The sequence below is a fragment of the Phaenicophaeus curvirostris genome, chromosome Z (assembly GCF_032191515.1).
Source record: "Phaenicophaeus curvirostris isolate KB17595 chromosome Z, BPBGC_Pcur_1.0, whole genome shotgun sequence".
Taxonomy (NCBI): domain Eukaryota; kingdom Metazoa; phylum Chordata; class Aves; order Cuculiformes; family Cuculidae; genus Phaenicophaeus; species Phaenicophaeus curvirostris.
In genome coordinates this window covers 57955389-57980261 of record NC_091431.1, presented here as the reverse complement: position 1 = coordinate 57980261, position 24873 = coordinate 57955389, and the positions used below count along the sequence as shown (strand labels likewise).

Here is a 24873-nt window from a genome sequence, read left to right as displayed (position 1 = left end):
TGGAAAAAAAGAACAGAATATTTAATGAGCTTGGCCTTCCCGAGGAATGTTAGGCCACCCATTGTATTGGAAAAGGCTCATGTCACACTCCAGTCATGGCACCCATCAGGGTGCCCCTTTACAAAAATTGATCCGGAGGTTTTTGTAATTACCTGTTTCAAACAGAAAGAGTGCCCAGAAATACAAGAAGGTTTCCAAGGTGTAATCTTGCATTTTCTTATTTAAGACAGAGCTGGCAGAATTTGCAATATTGCAGACAATATTGAAAACCCCTCTCTCATTAAACTGCACTATGGCATTAGATCAAAGCACCAAGGGCCCCCTATTGAACTTCTCTAAATATGACAAACATAAGAGCAAGTCTGACTATGCAGAAACTAAAAGTAAAGACTTTTTTTTCTACTTCCAAAAAACAAAACATAGCTTCCCATAATACAGCTTTAGAAGGTAGAAAAAAGTACTAACTAGCTATACTACAAACTTTGAATTGACGAAGCTTCACCCAGTCAAAAAAAAAAAAAGATTACTGGCTTTTTTTTTTCCTTGGCACAAAGCTACTTCCAACAGTTTCTGGGGTGCTTTATAAAGTACTGCCCTTCAAGTGGTCTTGTATTTCTTAATGTAATGCGTTATGTGACAAATTCAACAACCTGCACATAAAATCCACCAATTTTTTTCCCCATGAACTATCTGCTAAGCTTCCAGCAATTACATTGTTCCCAGCTTTTTTTGACCACTGAGACTGTATTTTCTATTTAATTCCATTTTCTTTTTACAACGTAAAAGTTTACAACAAGCAGTCTTTAATCTTTCTGGAAAAACTATAGTATGAAGCCAGGCTGCTGACACTGAAGATGTATCAAGACAGAAAGAAAAGGCAGGTTTTAACAACCATTTTAATACAAGTTTCATCTTTAAAAACTGACACCCTATCATTTAAGTCTTTTTCCTCTAATAACTTGAAAGCAATCCAAACATTCATATGGAGGTATTTCATACAGAAAACATTCGGGCAAGACCACAATCCTAGCTCCTTAAGTACTTTTCTTTGTAAATTAAAAAATGACAAGTGGCAAAATTTATTTCTGCCATCATAAGCAGTTGAATGCAACTTAAATGTCTACTAAAACTACATTTTAATCTTTTATACTCCGATGTTAGTAATTTTTTTATTCCCAAAAACACAGAACTACTATGTCAACAAGAATGGTTTGTCATGATATACTGCATCGCTAGTACAAGGCTTCATAAAATTACCGCAGAAAAATAAACTTCATTCCTTTACAGAATCTGCAAAAATCCTGTAAATCTGCACACGAGCACACAAAACTCACTGGAACTAAACTTCCAAACACAAAGAATTCAATGAAACTATCAGTCTAATTTGAAAAAATACATACTGGTATAGTTACGAAGTTACAACAGCTATACTGCAGTGCATCACTGAAATACAGCTGCAGAAATAAAGTACACTCTACATTCTTCACAATCTTCTAATTCAGTACTTCTACGAAGATTTACAATTGTCTTAAATTTTAAATATCTATGTCCTGTACGTGGTTTTTAATAAAAGCTTCAGAAGAAAACCAAGTTCAGACTGTTCTGGAGATTAAACATTCTGAGGAACTTTCTGCTAACAAGCCATTAGAAGGGCTAACTCTAACACTTTTTTTCATTATATAGATTATAATGCAACTACATGTTTTCTCCTAGAAGATTAACATTCCAACCAAAAAAAAAAAAAAAGTGGGAGGAAACAACACTGATCATTCAAAGTGTGCTCATCAACAAACACAAAAAACATCTCCACAAAGATGTCCCGTACTAGAAAAGAGATTGGCCCTGACTTAAGACTCTAAAGACTGATAAACTATGAGTCATCAAGTTTTCAGACAGCAGAAGTGTTTCAATACAGGGAAGCAGGAGATTTACAGGAATTAACTGTGCATCATGAATCAACAGTTATTTCTCCAGAAAGCAAGTAATTCCCCCTGAGGTAAAAGGTTAGGAGCATACATATGGCAGCGACATCACACTAGCATTTGGCTCTTTTAAGTCTGAATCATATACAAAACAGATAACCAAAGAATACATACACACTTAGAATCGATTTATAAATAAATACCTATAACCTGCTGTTCCCTCCAAATTTCTACATGGATAACTCCCTTCAGAGAACTAACAAAGTTCTAGATATTTAACAATATTTAACCTATTTACGTTTAAGCAGCAGAGATGTAGAGTAGGGCATGTTATGCAGGGTTTAAAATTCCTGCCAACTCCTCTCCCAGCACTGCAGCAGGCCAGCACTGCCATCTACTGTCCAATGCCGCACCAGGAGCTACTCGCACACCTCTTTCTACAAAAAGTCTCTTCTGGCTTAAAACCACCGCCTTTCCTGATACCAGACATAGCAGGATCAAAGGGAGTCTGGAGAAGCCAGTCTCGGAGAAGACACCTGCATCAGTAAACTCCTCCAGAAATTCTGTAACTCCACATAATACAAAAAAGCCATGTTTTTTTAATTAGATGCCTAAGAAGCAGAGAGTTGCGATACAGAGCAGAGAGCAGCACCTGCTCCCGGGGTGGCACGGCCACTCGGGGTCAGTGGGCAGCTGTGCAGTGCCCTCTCCTGCTTCCCCACTGTAATACGGCTCTAACCCCACAAACACTGACACTATCCCTTCTCCGTTTTTTAGTCCTTTTCAGACCACAGACAAATAAATTTGCCTGCATTCTGAGAAGCTATCAATTTTGACACACATACAAAAGTTACAAGGTTACACAAATTACACACTTGGTATCATAAGCACAATGATCATTTATTTTTCAAATTTTAGCATAGCATATTTATTTCTACCAAATGCTATACACATAAATCATAACTTCATCTAATATAAAGCCTGTAGAGAAACCATGTGCTAGTTAGTACAAAGATAATTTATTCAGCTGCTTAAAAGAGTTGCCAGAAAGTTACTAATATGCCCAATTTGTTTCTATCACAATCTTGATATGGTGAAGAAATTAGTAAAAGATCAGGACAAGGATTCATTTGTGCCACTGACTTTCTCACGGAAAGAGAATAAGTTTGTCAGTTTAGTATTAAGTGTTATACTTGAGAATTCCACTCCAAAAGTGCTCTTCCAATTAACAACGAATTTGGATTGCCTAGAAACTCACACACACAATTTAAAGAATGATGATGGATTTTTGTTAATGGAACACATCTCACACAGTATAACCATAATAATTCATAGAACTGTTTGGGTTGGAAGGGACCCTAAAGATCATCCCGTGGGCAGGGACATCTCACTAGGCCAGGCTGCCCAAAGCCCCATCCAACCTGGCCTTGGACACATCCAGGGATGGGGCAGCCACAGCTTCCCTTGACAACCTGTTCCAGAGCCTCACCACTCTCATACTGAAGAAATTCTTCCTTATGTCAAGCCTAAATCCGACCCTCTCCAGTTTATACACGCCAGTCCTATCACTACAAGTCTTTGTGAACAGCCCCTCCCCAGCTTTCTTGTGGCCACTTCAGGTACTGGAAGGTCGCCATAAGATCTCCTCAGAGCCTTCTCTTCTCCAGGCTGAACAAGCCCAGCTCTCTCAGCCTGTCCTCATACGGAAGGTGCTCCAGCCCTTCGATCATCTTTGTAGCCCTTCTCTAGACCCGTTCCAACAGTTCCATATCCTTCTTATGTTAAGGATTCCAGAATTTGAAACTACTGAAACTTAACTTGTAAATACACCGAAGACAAATTAAACCAGCCCAGTATGAAAAAAAAAAAAAAAAGTTATCACTGCTTCTTGGGTACAAATAGCCATGTAATCACTTCTAATCACAGGGTAAGTGCCATGTAATTATAGTACATGGTTATTCACATCTCATAGATTTCATGGCAATGAAAACAGGTTACCTGCTATCACATTTAGTAATTTGGAGTTGATAGTGACAGTCGGCAGATGTTAAAGATAACTCTCAAATGATGACAACAGTTGTGAAATCTATAACAATAGCATATGAAGTTACACACTCTGAGGGTTTTGTTTTGCTGTTGTTTTGGGGTATTTTGGGGTTCTGTTTTTGTTAGATTCTATCAAAATGTGAATGACCTTTCAGAAGCCAAAGATGCAGTCTGCTCCTAGAGATCTGCAGAGAAGTTATAGGTATGGTGGTTCTGGAACTTCTTAAACAAAACAATCTGCTATCAAAACATAATCAAGATCTCAACAATTAAATTTGCATTGTTCCAAGATCACTTGAAGATTCTGCCCTGCAGCCTTGTACTATTTTTGCTGTGTAGATTCTCCCATGTATTTCAGTGATATCTTTAAGATCTAAAAAACCTCTCCTAAGAGATCTCTGCAGTCACTATATCCTTCTTTCTGCTTAAAACAATTCTTCAGAGAACATTCAAATACACTTCCTCTGCAGAACCCACAAGTGCAAGTCACAGCCTTTTACTTTAAATGCCTGGTAGACAAAAAGAAATACAGATGAACCAAAAAGTAAAAATACTCAATTTTCATACAGTTCTGATCGGCAAGTGCTGACCACTTTAATCATTCTCTCTTCAACAAATCTGGGAACAGACTTTAATCTGCAAGTTGCTAGACTATCAAATTCCATCTGGAAAACCCATTGGGAACACAAAGAAATTACCTTTCAGTTGTCAGGTGTGACATATACGAATTATTACATTTTTCTTACAAGCTACATTACTTTTTTTCACTTGAAGTCACCAGTGAACAAGAGATGAAGGCAAATATTATCTGTAAAAGCCCCCTTTTAAATCTTGATTTTAGAATAGCAAAATTTGAGAACTGAAATCCAGATGATGCTTCTCTTGGTAGTTCTCTCTTTTCATATCTGAAAAAAAGATGATAGGTTTGCACCTATCCTAAGTCACCTACAAATCAAAACCTAAGAATTAACTACTTCTTTACAGCCTTTTAAAGCCAGGAAAAGGAAATGGGCACCTCCAAAAGTAAGACTTTTCTCATTTTAAAATGAATATCTAAGGTCACAGATCTGCTTCTTCTATGTTTAGATTTAAGAGAAATAAATCCCACCTTTAGTCAAAAATTATTATACATTATCAACAGGATGCTCATATTGAAAATTAGTTAGGATATTTCATTTTTCTTAGGCTAAAGATATTAGCTGTTATGTGGCAGCCCAGTTACAATTTTCTCTCTTCATTAATAGGCTATCAGCTGTCCCCTCAACACCAGATGATTTCTGACTGGGAATTAATACTGAAAGAAAATTACATAAGTTGCAAAAGAAGAGAAAGATAAATAAGTAGCTAAAACTGTTAAATGAAGATGTTTTAAAGACTCTTCTAATAAAAAAAAAATCCATTATTAGATGGAAATTGTAGGATTACTGACAGTAACAATGAAAAGCAGGAGAACTTTAATATACACATCTGTCTGAAAGAAAGGAAACAATGTTCTTATGATGAAATCATTTCCATTTCAACAGTAACTCAAGAAGATATTAAACACCACTTATTAATTAGGCACTTCTGTACCTGCAAAACTGGATAACTTGGATGCAAGTGTGCTGAAAAAGATGGCACAGGCACTGGCTGGATGAGTAATTCTTATTATTAAGGTTTGAAAAACTGGAACTGAAAAAGTTCAGAAGAACAGAAAGAAGTTCTATCTCAATATTTGCAGAAGACAAATTGTATGCCCTACATACAGGCCTGTCAGACTTAAGTAGATTTTGTGAAGAAAAATAATTTTTATGTAGTGAAATAGCTGATGAGAGATTTGATTATGAACAATTAAATTAAATTATACAATGAATGCCAATCAACAGGTCTACAGACAATAGACTTACTGTTTTTAAAATGGGTTTTTAAAAGTATGTCTTTATGTAATAATCCTAGTCTTATGGAACACACCCAGTTTGGCACTGTAAGACATTTTGCTTAATCCCTTAGAACAATCCGACATCAACAAAACACTTCTAAAATTGTATAGGCTTATTTGGCTTATGTGCTCCAAGATATACCTGTAAAGAAGGGGTTTTCACTGAGTGATGTATTTCCAGTGTGATCCCATGGGACCCGCCCATGCTCTGACACTTAACAGCATCCGCCCAAAAGAAGCCCAAGATTGTCAACAACAGAGAAAGAATACCAATAAATAATGGAAAAGACAGCTTGTCGATATGTTACTAGGTGGCTGGTAGCACAGCAATGTAACTTGGAACAGATGCTCCTCGAACAAACCTGCAGACGATAACCCTGCTTCAAGTGACTTGATGTGCACCAAGTTTCTTGCAGAAAAAAAGTCATAGGCCATGTTGACTATTCCGTGCACAGGTAATAGTAGACATAACAAGAAACCCAAGGGTGTGCACACTTGAATCCATAAACAAAAAGAACAACAGTATTTTCTGTCCTGGAAAATAATGCCTCTGAAAATGTGTTTGCGCATGGTAGCTAAATTTTCATAGGGCATCTGTAAGGATCAGCAGTAGCCTCAAAGGACTGATGTCTGCTTTGGAGATTAGGGAATTACCAAGTTGGAAAAGAAGCCTTTATGATGTTTGTAGTTGACACAGGAATAACTCCCGCTGCACTGCTGTTGTCTGTCCTGATGTCTCCAGAGAAGAGAATTCAAATATGCAGAAAACTAGAATAAAAGAGGTCAGGAAAGAGTCATTTGACAGAGTGAAAGATAAGAAAATATTCTCTGATAATTCAAAGCTTGAGAAACTCGTAATATTTGTCTTATAAAAAAAAAACGCAAAGAAAATCTTCCTTAAAACAGAGAAGAGAATGAAAAATGCAATAGGTTTTCACAGAAGGGAAGGCAGTTAAATACTAGAACATCTTGCCCAGACTGTAGTGGATTTTCTACTATAGGAAACAGTCAAATCATAATTAGATACTTCGACTCTCACACCAAAAAGGTGTATCGGTTTAAATGATATCTGTAGACTTCATTATGAATAAGGACAAGACAATCACAGCAATACCTCCCAGATTTTATCTATTCATTGGATTCATTGGTTGTTGGATAACTAACAACCATGGCCACACTTAAACAAAGAGAAGGCAGTGGGCATCCTCAAGGTAAGTACTTGCATGCTTGATTCCACAAATGCTATCACTTGCTGTTCCATGTCTCGCAGTGCTGGCAGAAGCCAGTACTATGCTGAAGTGTCACAGACACAGAGATCAACCCATATTCAGTTCAGAAGTAACTTTAACAGGGACAATACAGAATTCACTAGAATACAACTGCTACAGGCTGAGTTTGGCTTATTATGCTTAAGGCAGTTCAGACAGAACAACACGAGGGAAACAAAATTCCCCATTCATAAAAGAGCAGCCTGTTCTTTTCAATGCTGAGAAGAGAACTACCTCTTTTCAGGACACACGTGCACATTAGGCCCAAGATGAAAAGCAAACTTCTCCGTGGAAGTTGTGGGATCTCATCTGGGACAGAGCCGCAGAAAAAGCTTCCCACTTATGTTACCTGTCACAGGGACTGCAAAACATGAAGAGGCAGAAATCACTTCTCCAAGAGGAAGAAGAAAAGAGAGGAGGCAGAGGGTGAACAGGAACAACCTTTGACATTTTCCCTTTCCCTCCTTGCTCCAGTCATGAAGCCAGCAGCAGGACCTGGTTAAGGAATGGCAGAAGACCTGTAGGTGTTTGAATGAGCTGGTTACTACTCCTACTACTGCCCAGAGGCTGCAGCACATGCCCTTGTCCCAGCAGCCGAACACAGGCAAGGAAGCATCTTGATGTGCCAAATTGAGTAAGGACAATAAATGACTGCCATATTGACTTCACTCTACTTTATCTGGCTATCCACTTTAGAAAGCTTTTTATAAATACTAAATTCTTGTTCAATGTTTGGTGCATCTCACCAAACTCCTTAGAAAATGCACCCAGGCTTCTGTGAAGGAAATGCAGCTTTCTATGCAGGTATCACTCCAGAGAACTTCAGATCCAAGAGTTAAGATGTGCTGTTTGCCTCTCTTACACCAAATAGTAAGGGGTTCTCCAAGCTAACTTATGCTGCTGGTCATTTGTATGCAATCCCTATGATTTTAATAGATGTACCCAACTCAGACAGAAGTTCAGTGAACTGTGCCAGGAGTGCCCAGAAATGCACAGAACCCCAACACTCTTTTGTCAGTGACACAAGCAGAACCAGCTCCTAACACACAGAAACATAGAACCATAGAATAGTTTGGGTTGGAAGGGACCTTAAAGATCATATAGTTCCAACCCCCCTGTCATGGACAGGGATATTCCACTAGATCAGGCTGCTCCACTTAGGGAGCAGAGAGTTTGACTTAAAACAGTAACAGCTTTTACCTACTCCATTCTAGGAGAAGTAATAATTTTTTCATTTAGATCTAAAAATATCATATGTGTGCATGCAAACAGGTCTGCAAATTCTGCAGTAACTCAAGAACGGAAATGGTGTCTGTAGATGATCATAACTGGGTAGCAGTTTAGGCAGTCTTGATTCAATGCAGTAGGGAATTCTCCCTAAGTGCAGCAAGCATGAAAGGAAGGACAGTCACCAAATTGTAATTCAGAAATAAGACAATATAAGTTCTTGCTGAAACCACACTTCCTTTTCCCAGCTGGGAATTTATTGTGAGGAAACCTCATGACTGAGAAAACATTTCAGAGAAAAGTTCATATACACACCCACACTGGAAGAGATTACCAATAGTTAGACTAGTGAAGGCAAGCATATTTCTCTAAAGCAGTTCCTTCTCCTCTCAAGAGATAAATCTTACACAAACAATACTTGCTAGAAACAAAAACATAAGATGTCAACAGCCTACTAGTTTGTTATGATACTTAATACCAAGTTTGTACTAAGCACAGTGCGGGAATCAAAAAACAACACTGGAAAATGCACAAAGTCATTTGTAATGTTATTCAGGTCAAATTCAGAACAGTTCAGCTAGAAAAGCCTGGAACAATTCCGAACTACAGGAGGCCTGTAAAAGTCTTGGAGATGTCCCCGTAAGCCAAACAGGGATAAACTAAAGTGTCTTAAATATGAAATAAATCTGAGGTTAAATTGACTCAATGTGAATAAAACCAAAACAAAACCAATAACGTACTTCACCTGGCACTAAGCTCTTAGCAATCCAGAACACAAATGCTGTCAGCCCTCTTCATGTACCAAAATGAAAAAGATGAGGCTAAATGAACAATATAATATTCTGAGGAAATTCCCCCAAAAATTCAGTTTACATTTAATAATTTGCATATAGAAGATATATAAACCCCATTTTTTTCCATAGTATAGCTCAAATATGTTACCTAGAGCAATTTATCATCAACTTGAAATCAAGTTATCACATCTGAGACAGAATTTTGCAGATAGAAGATGTAGGCTCCTACCTTGCACAGGTTTATTTCACTATTTGGGGATTATTCACCACACAATGCCACAGAACATCCTTCAGTTCCCACGTGTAGCAATCAATTCCTGTTCAGACTTGGGAATTTCTCACTTACTAATCTGCAAAGACCAAGACTAACACATGATCTGGAAAAAACCAAATAGTAATGCCCTAAATACAATAAAGGACATACGTGAACAAAATCTGGCACACATTCCCTACAAAATTTGTGCATTGATGCCTGATGATACAGATCTCCCAGACACAATAGACCAGTTCAGTTGTATTGAGGAAATACAACTTGATGTTGTAAGTCAAGTCTTCACTCAGTGGCTTAATGAGTTTTCTAAGGCCTCCACTGGAGGTAATTTGACCTCAGAATAAGTCTCGAGACTTCACCATTCCCTTTCACAGAAACTGAAGGATAAAGGATTTGTATTAATAAGCATCTTTTCAGTACACTGTCCATTAGGAATAGGACACATACAAACAGAACACCCTTGATCACCTGCTTTTATATTAGCTGTTCTTTCACTATTTGCTACAAAAGAATTGACGACTAGCCTCACAGTACCTCACAGTACCATGCTGCAAGGGAGCTGAATGCAAGACTTAGGCTACTGCTACAAACACACCATGTTGGTTACTCGGTCATCTAACAGATGCTGTATGGAACATTTACAGAGAAATTAAAGGTTGATGACCTTTTCTGTCATGGTACAAAACAAATATGCATGGAGTGGACACTTTTCAGTCTGTATTAACTCAAAGAGATGTAGCAAAAGCTTTAATGAGACAACTAATGGCTGCCTGCTGTCAAAACGGTAGGCTCGCCCCTTTCAATGTCCCTTCCCAGATGCGTGCTCCTGCCTCTTACATGCCATCAGCCCTTGGTGCTAACCTGATCCCTCATATGAGACCATTTATAGCATAAGGGTGAAAAAAATCAAGCCAGTTTGCTAAGCTAGCAGAAAATTAAACAGGTCCTGGACAGTACAACCACCACACATACACACTTTATTCCCCGTGCCAAAGCAAGGGGAAAGGGGAGTTGTAAACCTCAGAGCAAGGCTGCCCTGTCAGCAGCCAAGTGGTTTTGGGACAGCTCAGCTGTCCCATGAAGCCTCATTCTAACCATTCCCTCATTTTACAGGTTTGAACATTTATCTAGAAAATAATTTGAAAAGATAAAGGGACAGCTATCCACAATGTGATTAAATAGGTAGGTGTTTCAGTAAATCAATAAGGTCTCCTGGCTCTAGCTCAGGTATTTTTTTTAATTCTCATTCCCTCAAGTCTGAAAACTTACTGTTAAACAATTAAGTGTTAAAGAGTTACACACTCTCGGTCTTCACTTGCCCTCACCCCATCTCCCCGCCCCCCTGCTTCTTTTTCTCATTTGGAGCCACTGCTGGATTTCAGTGTTGGCCTAACTTGTTTCTCTGCCTCTTGAGATTTCCTGTAGACTCTGTTTGTTCTCAACTATATCTGCAATCTCTCTGCTCTGTAGTCCCTGGCATTTGTCAGCACTACATCTCCATGAGCTATGCAGTACATAAGTTGAGACAACTCAGAATCCACCCCACCAAAGACAACTGCCTAACCATAAGGGATTTACCTTGGTTTTCTTTTCAAACCAGACAAATCTATATTCCTGGCATGTCTTTTTCCAGAATGCCTAACAGCTTAGTCAAGATAATGGAAATGGCAGGCAAACCAAGGAGTAAAGCTCTCATAGCCAACTTCTCATGTGCACCTACTTCAAAAAATTAGCTATTAAAAACAACCTTGCCTTAAAAAGTCACAGTGACAATTTTGCTCTTTCTCCTCTGTGAATACTCCATAATCAGAAAACAGAGGATAAAGTTCTTCTCCAAAGAAAACCATACAATGATCCAGAGATGAAGCAGTTGCAAAAACAGTAAGAGGCATCAATTATTTCAATAAGCTAAGAAGTGGGTACTTCAAAACAAACAGCAAAACCCCACTGATATAAGATACCATAGAAACCAGTAAACGACAAGAATCAAAGAGGTTCTAGCCATCTTCCATCAGCAAACACAGAGCGCTGCAATGCTAGGAGATAAACAGACTGTAAGAAAAACAAAATGTTTAAAACAAACCTTTAACCATCATGCATTGCATGAAATCTTCACAAACCTGCAGATTGTTCCACATGTTCACTATGTAGGTTTTTTATGTTTTTACTGAATGTTGGAAACCATGCTCCCAGGTAGATTACAGGTACAAGTATGACAGTTTTTATGTTCTTATCTTCCACACAAATGCTACAAGGGAGTAAAAGCTCTACTGTGTATTACTCACATGCGACAGGTGGTTTGCTTCTGTAAAATTCAAGAAACCCAAACACAACAAAGCTGAGGCAAACCACATAGAGCCTAACAGCTGTGTAGATTTGCAAGGCAATCACAAACAAACCACCCACTGTGGACCATCCCTAGCATTTGTCTTCCTCTCTTTTCTCCCAGCTGGAAGGTTGCTGTGGGTTGTCACCCTCCCTGCAGAACTCCAGTACAGCAGAAGGTGGTTTCTCTCTTGACTTCCCACAGACAGAAGCCTAGACATGTTATGGCCTGCAGGCACACAGACTGACACCATCATGTCTCTCAGGTTGCAGGCTGAGATGCTCACACACCCAAAACTTCCACTGGTAGAAAGTACCTATTTTCCACGTGGTGTAACACCAAACTATTTCACATGCCCTAAGTAAACTGCTCCAAGCTAGCTCACAATTCCTGCAATATGGATTCCCACCAATGAGCCAGCCCCAGCCTCACAGGCTATCTGTACTCTTCTAGACACAAATTCTAGTCATCCCAGAGAGGTGACCCAGGCAGGTGGTGGTGTCACCATCCATACCCCGGAGGTATTGAAAAGACAGGTACATGAAATGCTTAGGGATCTGGTTTAGTAGTGGGCAGGTACAGTTGAATTCAATGATCTCAAAGGTCTTTTCCAACCAAGCAATTCTACAATTCTATCCCTGTTCTCCTTCACTTACAGCTCTTCCTTCCAAGCTTTATTTATAAGTATGTATTCATTTTTTTATGATCACAGCAGGGAAAATGGTGGGTGAAAAAAACTTGAACAACCAAAAGCAGCTTTCTCTCCCCTATCTGCCCCTGCTTCAAAGCTCACCTTCCTAACCTTCCCCAACCTCCTCTCTCCCTTCTCTGCATATCAAAACTACAGCACAACCTCCCTACCTGTAGGGATCTGAAATCACAGAATCACTAGGTTGGAAAAGACCCCCAGGGTCATTGAGCCCAACCATTCCTATCAAACACTAAACAATGTTCCTGAGCATCTCGTCTACCAGTCTTTTAAATACCCCTGAGGATGGGGACTCAACCTCCTCCCTGGGCAGCCTCTGCCAGTGCCCAATGACCCTTTCTGTGAAATTCTTTTTTCCTGATGTCCAGTCTGAACCTCCCCTGGTGGAGCTTGAGGCCATTCCCCCTTGTCCTGTCACTTGGGAGGAGACCAGCTCTCTCCTCTCTACAACCTCCTTTCAGGTAGTTGTAGAGAGCAATGAGGTCTCCCCTCAGCCTCCTCTTCTCCAGGCTAAACAACCCCAGCTCTCTCAGCCGTTCCTCATAAGGCCTGTTCTCCAGCCCCCTCACCAGCTTTGTCGCTCTTCTCTGGACTCGCTCCAGAGCCTCAACATCCTTCTTGTGGCGAGGGGCCCAGAATAAGGCTCCATGCCTTACACTAAGGCTTAATTTTGCCTGCAAGCAGCGTTCTCACAGCGAACCCTCGCCTAAGCAGAGCAGGGGCGCCGCCGCGCCCTGGGCGGGAGCAGACGGAGCCTTACGGCGAGGCGGGGAAGGAGCGGGCTGGGGGCCGGGGAGGGTCTCCCCCGCGCGGCCGGCAGGGGGCGCTGCGAGCCGCTGCCGCCCGCCGGGACACGGGCGCCTCCTGGCGGCACCGCTGCGCGACGGCGCTCGCGGGGAAAGGCGGAGGGAAACGGCGGGGCAGCCGCGGACCCTCGGCCGCGAACCCGCCCCCGCTCGGCCCCGGAGCCCAAGGACGCGGCCAACCGGGCGTGCGGAACACGGGAGAGCGTTGCCTTTGGCCAGGGCTGGGGACGCACGGCAGGAATTCAGAAATTTAGGTTCGAATGAAAAAAAACTTTTGGGGGGGGGGGGGGTGTTGTTCGCGGTATGTTTTAGAACAGAACAGTTTGGGTTGGAAGGGACCTTAGAGATCATCTAGTTTCAACCCCCTGTGATGGGCAGGGACACCTCCCAATGGATCTGGTTGTTCCAAGCCTCATCCAACTTGGCCTTGAACACCTCCAGGGATGGGGCAGCCACAACTTCCCTGGGCAACCTGTGCCAGGGCCTCCCCGCTCTCACAGTGAAGAAATTCCTCCTTATTTCCAGTCTAAATCTGCCCCTTTCCAGTTTATGCCCCTCGTCCTGTCACCACAAGCCTTTTTGAACAGCCCCTCCCCAGCTTTCTTGTAGCCCCTTCAGGTAGTGGAAGGTCACTACAAGGTCTGCTCAGAGCCTTTGTTTGATTTTGTGTGTTTGCGTTCTTTATTTTTGTTTGTGTTCTTTATTGATGTTTGTTTCGAGGGGTTTCATTGTTTTTTTTTTTGTTGTTGTTGTTTTGTTGGGTTTTTTTAACAGACTTTTAAGAAAAAAACCTTCCTGAAAATAAAAAATTTGTAAAAGAATCACAAACTCGCTACCAAAACATGGCAGAGTTTCTGGAAGAACGAGCACTGGTATTTAGACAAAGGCTGCATAGGAGACTCACCTGCTGAACTCCCTCTACACTCTTGCTAGTCTCCGATTTTCAGTGTACAACTTTTCATCCTGAATAACCAGAGTTCACTAAATAAAGTTCTGTTCTGTGCTAGTTCTTCCTAACAGATCAGATCTGTAACTTAAAGCCACATCCATAACACAAGGGATACTAAAGTCAACTACAGAAATTCAGTTTAACTCAGTGGGATGTTCAGAATACTTTGCACTCTTATTAACAGAGAAGAAAAGCGGGCAAGTTTTACTAATAATTTCTAAAAACTCTTACATGGTCTCTTGGGTCTTATCTGTCAGTATCAGAAAACTGCAAAAGTAAACCCACAAGTTAAAGACTTCCTTCCCAGAAGTGAAAGAATGATCCAACAATTACCTTGGCTTTCATTTATTTACATCCAACAATGAGGTACTGTCAGTATCTAAGCCTCTACAGACCGTAGTCACATTCAGGTACATTCTTTGAATTAAAAGATTATAACAACGTTGAGGGAATATAAGAAGTGATCAGAAAAATCAAGCAAGAAGTTGATGTTTTAGAAGACCTTACTTGAAGTTTGCATCTTTGCTGTGCTTCAGCTTCTGCTGTTGCATTACAAGTTTAGGACACTTAATCCTTTTCCCTTTCAGAAAACCTACTGTCCTCACTACTGTGCCAAAAACAGTACTGTGGGAAGTACTGTGTAGAGAGGTGGGTGCTTGTTTCTTCTCCCAGATGACAGGGGACAGGACAAGGGGGAACAGCCTCAAGCTGCAACAGGAGAGGTTCAGATTGAACATTAGGAAAAAATTTTCACCGAAAGGGTCATCTAGCACTGGAACAGCTGCCCAGGGAGGTGGTGGAGTCACCATCTCTAGAGCTATTTAAAAGATGGGTAGATGGAGTACTTAAGGATATAGGTTAGTGGCAGATAGGTATGGTTGGATCAATGATCTTGGAGGTCTTTTCCAACCTGGTGACTATATGATTCTATGTAAAAGATCGCTCACAGGCTGCCCACTAGGAGAATTTCCAGCTGTGTGAGAACAGTGTCAGGGGTTGCATGAGATACTGTAATCCACAGAAGGGCTGCACCCAGAGATGGTGCTGGCTGATCTCAATGATGACCAAGACAGGGATGTGCCAAAGAACTGCAAAAATGCCAGTGTCAGACCATATTAAAAAAAAAAGCCAGCAGAACTGGCCAGGAAACTACAGGCTGATCAGTCTAAGTTTGGTCCCTGGGAAAGTCACAAAGCAAGACCTCCACAAGAAGAAAAACATTACAGTCTGCCCAAGCAGAAAATTTAGATGGGTAAAATTGGTTAGGTCTGGCCTAGATGCAGCCAATAATGGCTATACTCTACCCTAATCAGAGTGACAAAATGGTGAACTACTGGGGCCCAACCTGTGACCTGCACTGCTTAACAACATTCAGTGACCTAGAAGGAGTCACTCTTATCAAGTTTGCAGATGATGCTGAACTGAGGAGACCAACTGGTGCTATGGGGGCAGGGTTGCCATCCGGAGGGATCTGGGCAGGGTGGAGGAACGGGTTCTTGCGTAGCTCAGCCCTGACAAAGGTAAAGCCCCAGGCAGCGGTCCAGGTTAGACAGGTTACCTGGGCAGCAGTTCTGCAGAAAAGTCCTTGGGGCCCTGGTGAATGGCAAGATGCACAGGAGCCACCCTGGGGCTGGCAGCAGCAAAGGTGAGCAGCATTCAGTGCTACACTAGCACAGGCACAACCAGGAGATGGAAGGAAATTAAGATCCCCCTTGACTCAACACTTCTTAGACCACACTAGATAACATTTGGAGTCCGCTGGCTTGGTCTCCCCAGCCGAGCACACTGACAAACAATCCCAGTAGAGTCCCATCAGGATGCTCAGGGACTGAACACCTGCCCAGTAAGGGGACCCTGACAGACATAGCTGTTTCAGCGTGGAGAAGGAAAGGCTTTGAGGGCACCTCGGGGTAGTCTTCTCCTGCCTACAGGCAGGCCATCAACAAGACAGAGCAAGGCTCAATCATGGTGGTTGGATGCGAGACAACAGGCTGAAACAAGGCAAGTTCACACCAGAAAAAAAAGGAAACATTTCTCCCTATAGGAACAATGCAGTACTGGTCTCTGTTCTTGGAAGTTTTCAAGAAGGATTGCATAAAGCTCTGAGCCATGTGGTCTGACCACGCAGACTCTGCTTTGAGCAGGAAGTCAGAGTAGTGATTTCCAAGGTTCCCTCCAACTACAACTGCGGCACAACACTGTTTACAGTGCTATCAAGCTTCAATGCAAAACCTAGACTAAGTTTTTCATTTACAATTATCCTACCTGCTAATTTAACAAGTGACCAGATTCCTACAAAAATCCTGTCTAGAAGCTGACAACATCTTTGCAAAACCACTGTCATGAAAGACAGACACATCAAGTTTGAAAAACCTCTAATTTGGATCCACAAGCCTGCATGGTATCATCTTTCACTCTTTTGGAGACTGTGGAGGAGAGGCCTTTGTAAGTACTATCACACTGCCTGTTGGTAAGCACAAAGAGACCTGCATGCTCTTCAAGCAGGTGAAGTAACAACAAAACAAAGCCACATGTGCCAGAGCTCAGTGCTACTCCTCCTCCAGTCAGTATAAAATACAAATTCAAGAAAATCAGTACTGGGCACAAAATAGATATGTTTTTTGGATCTAAACCTAAATTCACTTTTTCAAACATATGGCCAAAAAATTTCAGTTCCATAGATCACAGAACTTATCACAGGCAGGGTGCAAAGACCTGGATTCACCTGTATCAGAGAAAACAGGAAGCAGATGTGCTGCTGGCATGCAGGGTGATAACAGAGCCTCTGTGTTACCAAACATAATTGCCAATGCAGCAGCAAGAGGTACATCACAACTCCTAAAAAACAACACAGGACACACCAGAGTTTCCTTAAACCACCCAACTCATTAGCAGAACCCTGATGTTTGCTTTTAAAAAGGTCTGCTTTGTGTAGTCCTCATGCCAGGGATTACTGAACTTCAGTAATGGAGGACTTGATTCTTGTATAAGTAAACTGATTAAAACTTAGTGGCACATACAAAGTTCTTCAGATGAGAAATGGCATATGAAACAGCTGTTAATCCTCCAATCTCCTTAGGAGGAAAGGAAGGTTCAAAGAGAGTGCAGTCAGCTAATAGGCATGCTCTACAGCAGTCAGACAAGGGGACGCTACAATTTCCAAGATGGCTGTAAGTTATAAGATTCTCATATTTTAAAGAGCAAATAGAAGGGACTGCATAAATACCAGCCCCTAACAGTAACTTTGAAAACCCCAGTCTAGTATTTCCATAACACAAATCCTCAACAGGTTGAGGAAGGCTCGCAAAGAGGAATGACTGCCGCCAAACTAGTTTAATTACTGATAACTAAAAGCAGCTTTATTTAGCTTTACCAGTTATTGGGTATTATATTCCCAACCCACACTTACAGCAGTTACACAGATTCCTAATGTTCAGAAGACCTACCATCTCACCTGGTTATTGACCTTGAGACTCTGCAGTATCCAGCATCCAGAAGCAGACCAATAGTAACCGATTAGTCTCTTTTGGGTGTCATCATCTTGAGCTCCATCCATGCCAAGGCACAATATCTAACCTAAATCCATCACATCTTGGGCAAAACCAGATGTTACTTGGAAAATGAGTGCTAGGGGAAATAAAATTTAGCATTTGACCTTCTTGTTCTCCAATTAGACAGACTACCTACACATTTATTTAAAATTCTGCTCAACTAAATTAGTAACTACATACAAAATACTGCAGGAAGTGAACATGTTAAGCCCCAGCAGAAGGCTGTCATCTTCCATAGCTGCACAGAGTCTTCATACTTCCCTGTTTGTCCTGTTGTACTGTCAGCTATGTCGCCTGTACTAAAAGATTCTAAGAGCCACCCTCTGTACAAAGTTATCTTTTACCAATGGAAAAATTATCACAGATATTGTGGGGTGGGAGTGGGGGGGTGGAATTTGAACAAATGTTTACAAATATCACATACAGTGTCCAGAACTATTTATCTGTTTTCCCTTCCCTTACTATATTTTCTTCCTTCTCTGTTTCTTTGCTAGTTACAATAAGTTTTCAAGTTCTCTAAATAGACTAATGAAGAACTTCATCTGTGCATGTGGTAAAATAGACTTACATATGGCAATACTGGAACAGTACCAGTCATAACATACTCTGTGATGTTAACAAAAATCCTAAAATTCTAATCCTAAGATTTGCCCTGAGGAAATGCTATGATGGAGAAGCATGACAAGATGGCTACTGGTTGAAAGAAACCTCCATATCCCTTCTTTCTTCCTCCTATCCATTCCCTATCATTCTCTCCACACCTCCTCCCATCCACAGCATAGAAGCAAAAGATCAAGCAACTACCTACTGTATTTTATTATCTACTGACTATTATATACTCTGTGTGCTGTCTTTAATTTACTGCTTCTCTGCAGCTGCAAGATTGCATCAGGAAGAAACCTGTTCTCTGGCTGGGTTACCATGACCTTCAGGACACACCCTGGCCTGTGTTCTTCTCAAACAAATGCTGGGGATGGTATGGCCTCATTTCAGGATGTCAGAACACAGTGATCCAATCCAGTTTTCCTCTGGATAGGAATAAAATTCCATGTACGTGACCCACCTCTTTCCAAGCCCAGCTTTTCCACTACAGTAAAAGAGTGGGGAAAATGAGAATTTTCCATGCTCTTTATTCTTATACATTCTGTTTTACTCTCTGTTCTCCAGAAATTTCAGAAAAGTAATTTTTAAAAATTCTCTCAGAAGATGGAAACATGCAGTTCAAAATGCAACAGCACAAATAAGTTACACAGCACAGCACTAACATTTGCACACAAATCACAGGCAAAGTAAATGAGCAAAGTTAGTGAATAAAGATTGAAAAATGGTTTGCTGTCACACTATTGCATTTTGGTAATATATCATTATGTATCAATTATTTTGACCAACACCTGCATTTCTGGCCTTTGCTGAATTCTCTGCACACTATACTACACTGGTTGGTGCCAAAGGATCTGCTGGTGTCACAAACAGTAACTTCAGATTTGAAGTAACAAAGAAACACCTCTGGTAATGATATTAACTTGTCTTCCTTAAGTCTTTCAACAGTGAAGACAATTGCAGTGCAACAACTCTTGACCCACACAGGACAAATCACAGCCAATTCATCTGTCATACAAACCTGTAGACTCTGAAACAACATTTGTTGCGGAAATTTGAACCAGGTAAGGGATCTTCTCATTACAAGGAGAAGGTTACAAGCTTGGTAAACATAATTCTACTGATACTTCAGGCATGGAACATGGCTGTTAGAACACTTACACATTTCAAAGAGAGATACCCAACATGAGATGCTGGCACATGGTTTAGAGATGAACTAGTCACTGCTACAGCCACGCATACAGAGAGAGTTCTATGAGGCCGAGCATTTTGTGGGAAGAAGAAAAAAATTAGTATGAGTCTGAAACTGGACATTAAGTTATTACAGAGTTTAGACTTCAGCTACTCCATGTTTTGTTTTATAACTGAAGAAACTGTACAACCTCACAGACATACGATTAAATAAAATTCAGCATTTGTGAAGTATCTAGACATAGTAGCCGTGACTGTCAGATAAAGACCTATGTCTTGTCAAGGTGGATATTCGAAAAGTTTTCTACAGAATTCTTCAAACACTCACAAAAAACAAGTGTTCATGATACAAAAAAAAAAAAAGCTTTGTATGGACAAGTAATTGGTTAAGTAGCAAGAAACAGAGGGTATGAGTAAATGGTCAATTCCTGCAATGGAGGGAGTCCACTTGCAAATTTTCTCAAGAATCTGTGATGGACCTGCTGTGGAAAAGGTAAGCAGTGAGCACCATCCAGTTATTCCAAAGAGTACTATTGACTGAAGGTTCAAGGAGGGGTACTATGAGACTGAATGGACAACAGAACGGCAACCAACATTTAACAAATAGTCATCTACATGGAGGGGAAAAAAACTGCAGTCCTAATAAACTGATGGAGTCTAAGCTGATCATTATATTACTCAGTAATGAGATTTGGGGTTATGATAGACCCATGAAAACAGCAGTCTGGGCCTTGAGGGCTCTCAAAAAATACATCAAATGTTAGAAGTAAGGACAGAAACATCATTAAGCCATTGTATAAGTTTGTTTCACAGAATCACAGAATCACAGAATAACCAGGTTGGAAGAGACCCACCGGATCACCGAGTCCAACCGTTCCTACCAAACACTAAACCATATCCCTCAGCACCTCGTCCACCCGTGCCTTAAACACCTCCAGGGAAGGTGACTCAACCACCTCCCTGGGCAGCCTGTTCCAGTGCCCAATGACCCTTTCTGTAAAGAATTTTTTCCTAACGTCTAGCCTAAACCTCCCCTGTCGGAGCTTGAGGCCATTCCCTCTTGTCCTGTCCCCTGTCACTTGGGAGAAGAGGCCAGCACCCTCCTCTCTACAACGTCCTTTCAGGTAGTTGTAGAGAGCAATGAGGTCACCCCTCAGCCTCCTCCTCTCCAGGCTAAACAACCCCAGCTCTCTCAGCCGCTCCTCATAAGGCCTGTTCTCCAGCCCTTTCACCAGCTTTGTTGCTCTTCTCTGTACTCTCTCCAGAGCCTCAACATCCTTCTTGTGGTGAGGGGCCCAGAACTGAACACAGTATTCGAGGAGCGGTCTCACCAGTGCCGAGTACAGAGGGAGGATAACCTCCCTGGACCTGCTGGTCACGCCGTTTCTGATACAAGCCAAGATGCCATTGGCCTTCTTGGCCACCTGGGCACACTGCTGGCTCATATTCAGTCGGCTGTCAACCAACACCCCCAGGTCCCTCTCCTCCAGGCAGCTTTCCAGACAGACTTCTCCCAGTCTGTAGCACTGCATAGGGTTGTTGTGCCCCAAGTGAAGGACCCGGCATTTGGCCTTGTTAAACCTCATGCCATTGGACTCTGCCCAGCGGTCCAGCCTGTTCAGATCCCTTTGCAGAGCCTCCCGACCCTCCAGCAGATCGACACTTCCACCCAGCTTAGTGTCGTCCGCAAACTTGCTAAGGGTGCATTCGATGCCTTCATCCAGGTCATTGATGAAGACATTGAACAGGGCTGGACCCAGCACTGAGCCCTGGGGAATCCCACTTGTCACTGGCTTCCAGCTGGATTTCACACCATTTACCACCACTCTCTGGGCCCGGCCATCCAACCAGTTTTCCACCCAGGAGAGTGTGCGCCTGTCCAGCCCAGAGGCTGACAGTTTCTCAAGCAGAACGCTGTGAGAAACTGTGTCAAAGGCTTTGCTGAAGTCCAGGAAGACCACATCCACAGCCTTTCCCTCATCCAGTAGCCGGGTCACTTTGTCATAGAAGGCGATCAGGTTAGTCTGGCAAGACCTGCCTTTTGTGAACCCATGTTGACTGGGCCTGATCACCCGGTTCTCTTGCATGTGCTTCATGATAGCACTCAAGATCACCTGTTCCATGACTTTCCCTGGCACTGAGGTCAGACTGACAGGCCTGTAGTTTCCTGGGTCCTCCCTGCGGCCCTTTTTGTAGATGGGCACAACATCAGCCAGCCTCCAGTCCAGTGGGACTTCCCCAGTCTTCCAGGACTGTTGGAAGATGATGGAAAGGGGTTTGGCCAGCACATCCGCCAGCTCCTTCAGTACCCTAGGGTGAATCCCGTCCGGCCCCATAGACTTGTGACTGTCCAGTCGGGCTAGCAAGGCTCTGACCACCTCCTCTTGGATCATGGGAGCCTCATTATGCTCCTCTAGCTCCTGGGTTTGTACACAGGCGGAACGACCCTCCTTACGACTAAAGACTGAGGCAAAGAAGGCATTAAGTACCTCAGCCTTTTCCTCATCCCCTGTTACTGTTGTCCCTTCTGTGTCCAATAGGGACTGTATGGTCTCCCTAGTCCGCCTTTTATTATTTATATATTTGTAGAAAGATTTTTTGTTATCTTTCACTGACTTGGCCAATCCAATTTCTAGCTGAGCCTTAGCCCTTCTGATTTTTTCCCTACACAACCTAACCATGTTCAATCTAACCATGTTTATACCTAACACTATTTTTTATTCTCCTTATCTCAAAAGGGTAACAGAACCGGAAAAGGTTTGTGAAAGGGCAAAAAGGATGATCAAAATATGGTATAGCTTTTCCTTCAAGAAGCAGTCTAAGCCATCTTAGGTTTTTCATTCTGGAAAAGAGAATTCTAGAGAGGTCTAAGAAATTTACAAAGCTTTAAGTAGATTCTAGAAGGTGGCAGTACCAAGTTACTGCACACTGCCTCTTCCGGTACAAGAATTAAGACTCGTTGAATTAAGCTTATTTGAGATGGCTTTAAAATTACAAGGAGTGGTCCTTCATATATGTAATAGTTCACCTAAAGAACCATCAGCTTACTGCCAAACGAGGCCATGGATTTTGCTTGACTTTACAAAGAAACTGGATGTACTCGGAGATTAAAATCTACTGATGCTAATATGGACATAAACCACAACTAACTCCAAAACTGCTTGTGCTTAAAAGAGTTGGAAATCTGTAGGACGTCAGGGAACAGTACATTGATTTCTCCTGTTCCTACTGCTCTACAGGCTTTTGTTTATGGCTATCGTAAAACACACTGCTGATCAAGAGACATACTTGGACTGACTCAATATGGCCATTTTTGTATTCTAATTCTGCCTTCATTCAGATAGCAGAAAAGAACATGAGGCAACAACACCTAACTCTGTTTTTCTCTACAATTGTTAACAGCTAATTAAATTACCACCACCCATCCTGTGCAATGAATGACTCATGGGACCTCTGCAAAAAGGAAAAGGGAAAACAAAGCAATGTGAGTAATTAAAGACTACACCAAAACATACATGCAACTCAGAAGGTAAATTAGCTAGGGTGAACTTGCTTGTACATTTCCCAGTCTGTGATAGCTTTGTTTCATCTCTGTACAGGCCCTTTTGTACAAAAAGCAGCATAAATAATTTTCCATTGGTCTGGAAAAGTTTGATATACGGGTCTTCTGATGGAGAATGCCACTCACACATCAGAATCAATGGAATGAAATATGTGAATAATCTCATCTGCTTCCCTGGAAACAGGCAACTGAACAAGCCATTACAGACAGTGCTTTAAGCTAAAACAGCTGATCTTGTACTTAAGCAGATATGGCAGCAATCAAAATATATTCTAGCAGCTAAGCTGGGCAGCCATATCTTCTTTCAACCACTCCTGGCAGATCAAAGGTACATATGACCATATCTATAAGTGTTGTTTAGTAAGAAGAAACTGGATGTCAGCACATTGACATTAAAGTGTTTTATCATCAGTACCAGATCACATCTCTGCCAGTTACAAAGATACTGCAGTAAAAGTTATTCTGTATCTTCTGAACCAGAGCATAACCAGAAACTGATGGCTGATTATGTGTTAAAACTGGGCAACTTTACCAGTAGATGCATCTGTCAAAGGGGAGGCAAGATGATTACTTGTTTTAATCCTGGGTTCTTTCCTAGGACAGAACCTTCAGAAGAAAGTAGAAAATGGTAAACATATCTGAGTAAGTATGCATAGAGTGCAAGAGCACAGAAGCTGCTTGTTTTCAGAGACGACAGACATTAACGGATTCTGTTTCAGTAGGAAGAGCAAAACACCGATCCTACATAAGTTTCTATGCCTGATGGTGGCTGCCAGTAGAAAAATGCACAAAGACAGTTGGAGTATACACATACAGGACTATGAGATACTGGTTTTAGGTTACATTGTGAAAACTTGAGGTTTAATATCTTCTCCAAAAGCACTAGCTATTTAGTGCAAACATTCAGAAAGATTTTAAAATTGTCAGCTTTTTTTTTTTTTTTTTTTTTAAAGAGAGCTGGAGGTATTTGATTTTTCAAAGCATTTTTAGAGGAGAGATGGGAAAGATATCTGTCATATTTTAGTTAAGCAAACAACAGTTATTTATCTAATTGCATCATGATCACGTTTCTGGCATCCATGTCTGCTTTTTGCTAAAGACAAGAAAGAGCTAGTAAACTTTACCCAGTGACATCAAGTCTGCTGTCCTGAATGGTCACAGCTTTGTCACTTCTCTACAACAGCCCATTTTCTGTAGTGAATTACAGTTTTCAAATATTACAGTCATATCACCACTTATGCCATAGTCTGTTCAGCTTCTGTGTACCTAACCATTTTATGTCTAATGAAAGACAAAATAACATTTTAATATTGATTTTTTATGCCTAGAGTCTGTCAGTCAACAAAATTTGATGATATCAAGCAAGATTTAAAACACACATAATTCACAATAGCTACTGAAGTATGTATATTATCTGTGGAACAACTACCTTCCTTCTGCCGGCAACAGTTCAGCCGCTCCAGACTAAAGGCAACTTCTACACCTAAAGGTTGCTACTAGCAGTTAAAGATAAGGTAACTAACCATTGGAAATGTAAGCTGTCACTAGACAATGTGGGGAATGGAGAAGACTGTTTGAAGACAGACATGTATAGAAGACCAAATGAGTCAGCAGATTTTTTTTTGAGAAACACCAGTATAACTTTGAGGAGAACAGGTAATCTTTGCTTCTTCTAAATTCTCCATGAATTTCTGGAAAAGGCTTGAAGACATTAGGAAAAAGATATGAATGAC

At 41.4% G+C, this 24873-nt stretch overlaps 1 protein-coding gene across 3 annotated transcripts in view; it reads right to left on the bottom strand.

Moving 5' to 3' along the window:
• ARL15 (ARF like GTPase 15) overlaps positions 1–24873 on the bottom strand; it is a 225438-nt gene that overhangs the window by 167677 nt on the left and 32888 nt on the right. Inside the window, exon 1 of one of the 3 annotated variants that reach the window (XM_069879797.1) lies at positions 2978–3074. The exons of the other annotated variants lie outside the window; for them this stretch is intronic. Within the exon in view, the coding sequence (XP_069735898.1) occupies positions 2978–3052 (75 nt within the window). The 5' untranslated portion in view covers positions 3053–3074. Of the gene's footprint in view, positions 1–2977; positions 3075–24873 lie in introns of those variants that run through there. 3 annotated transcript variants of the gene reach the window in all.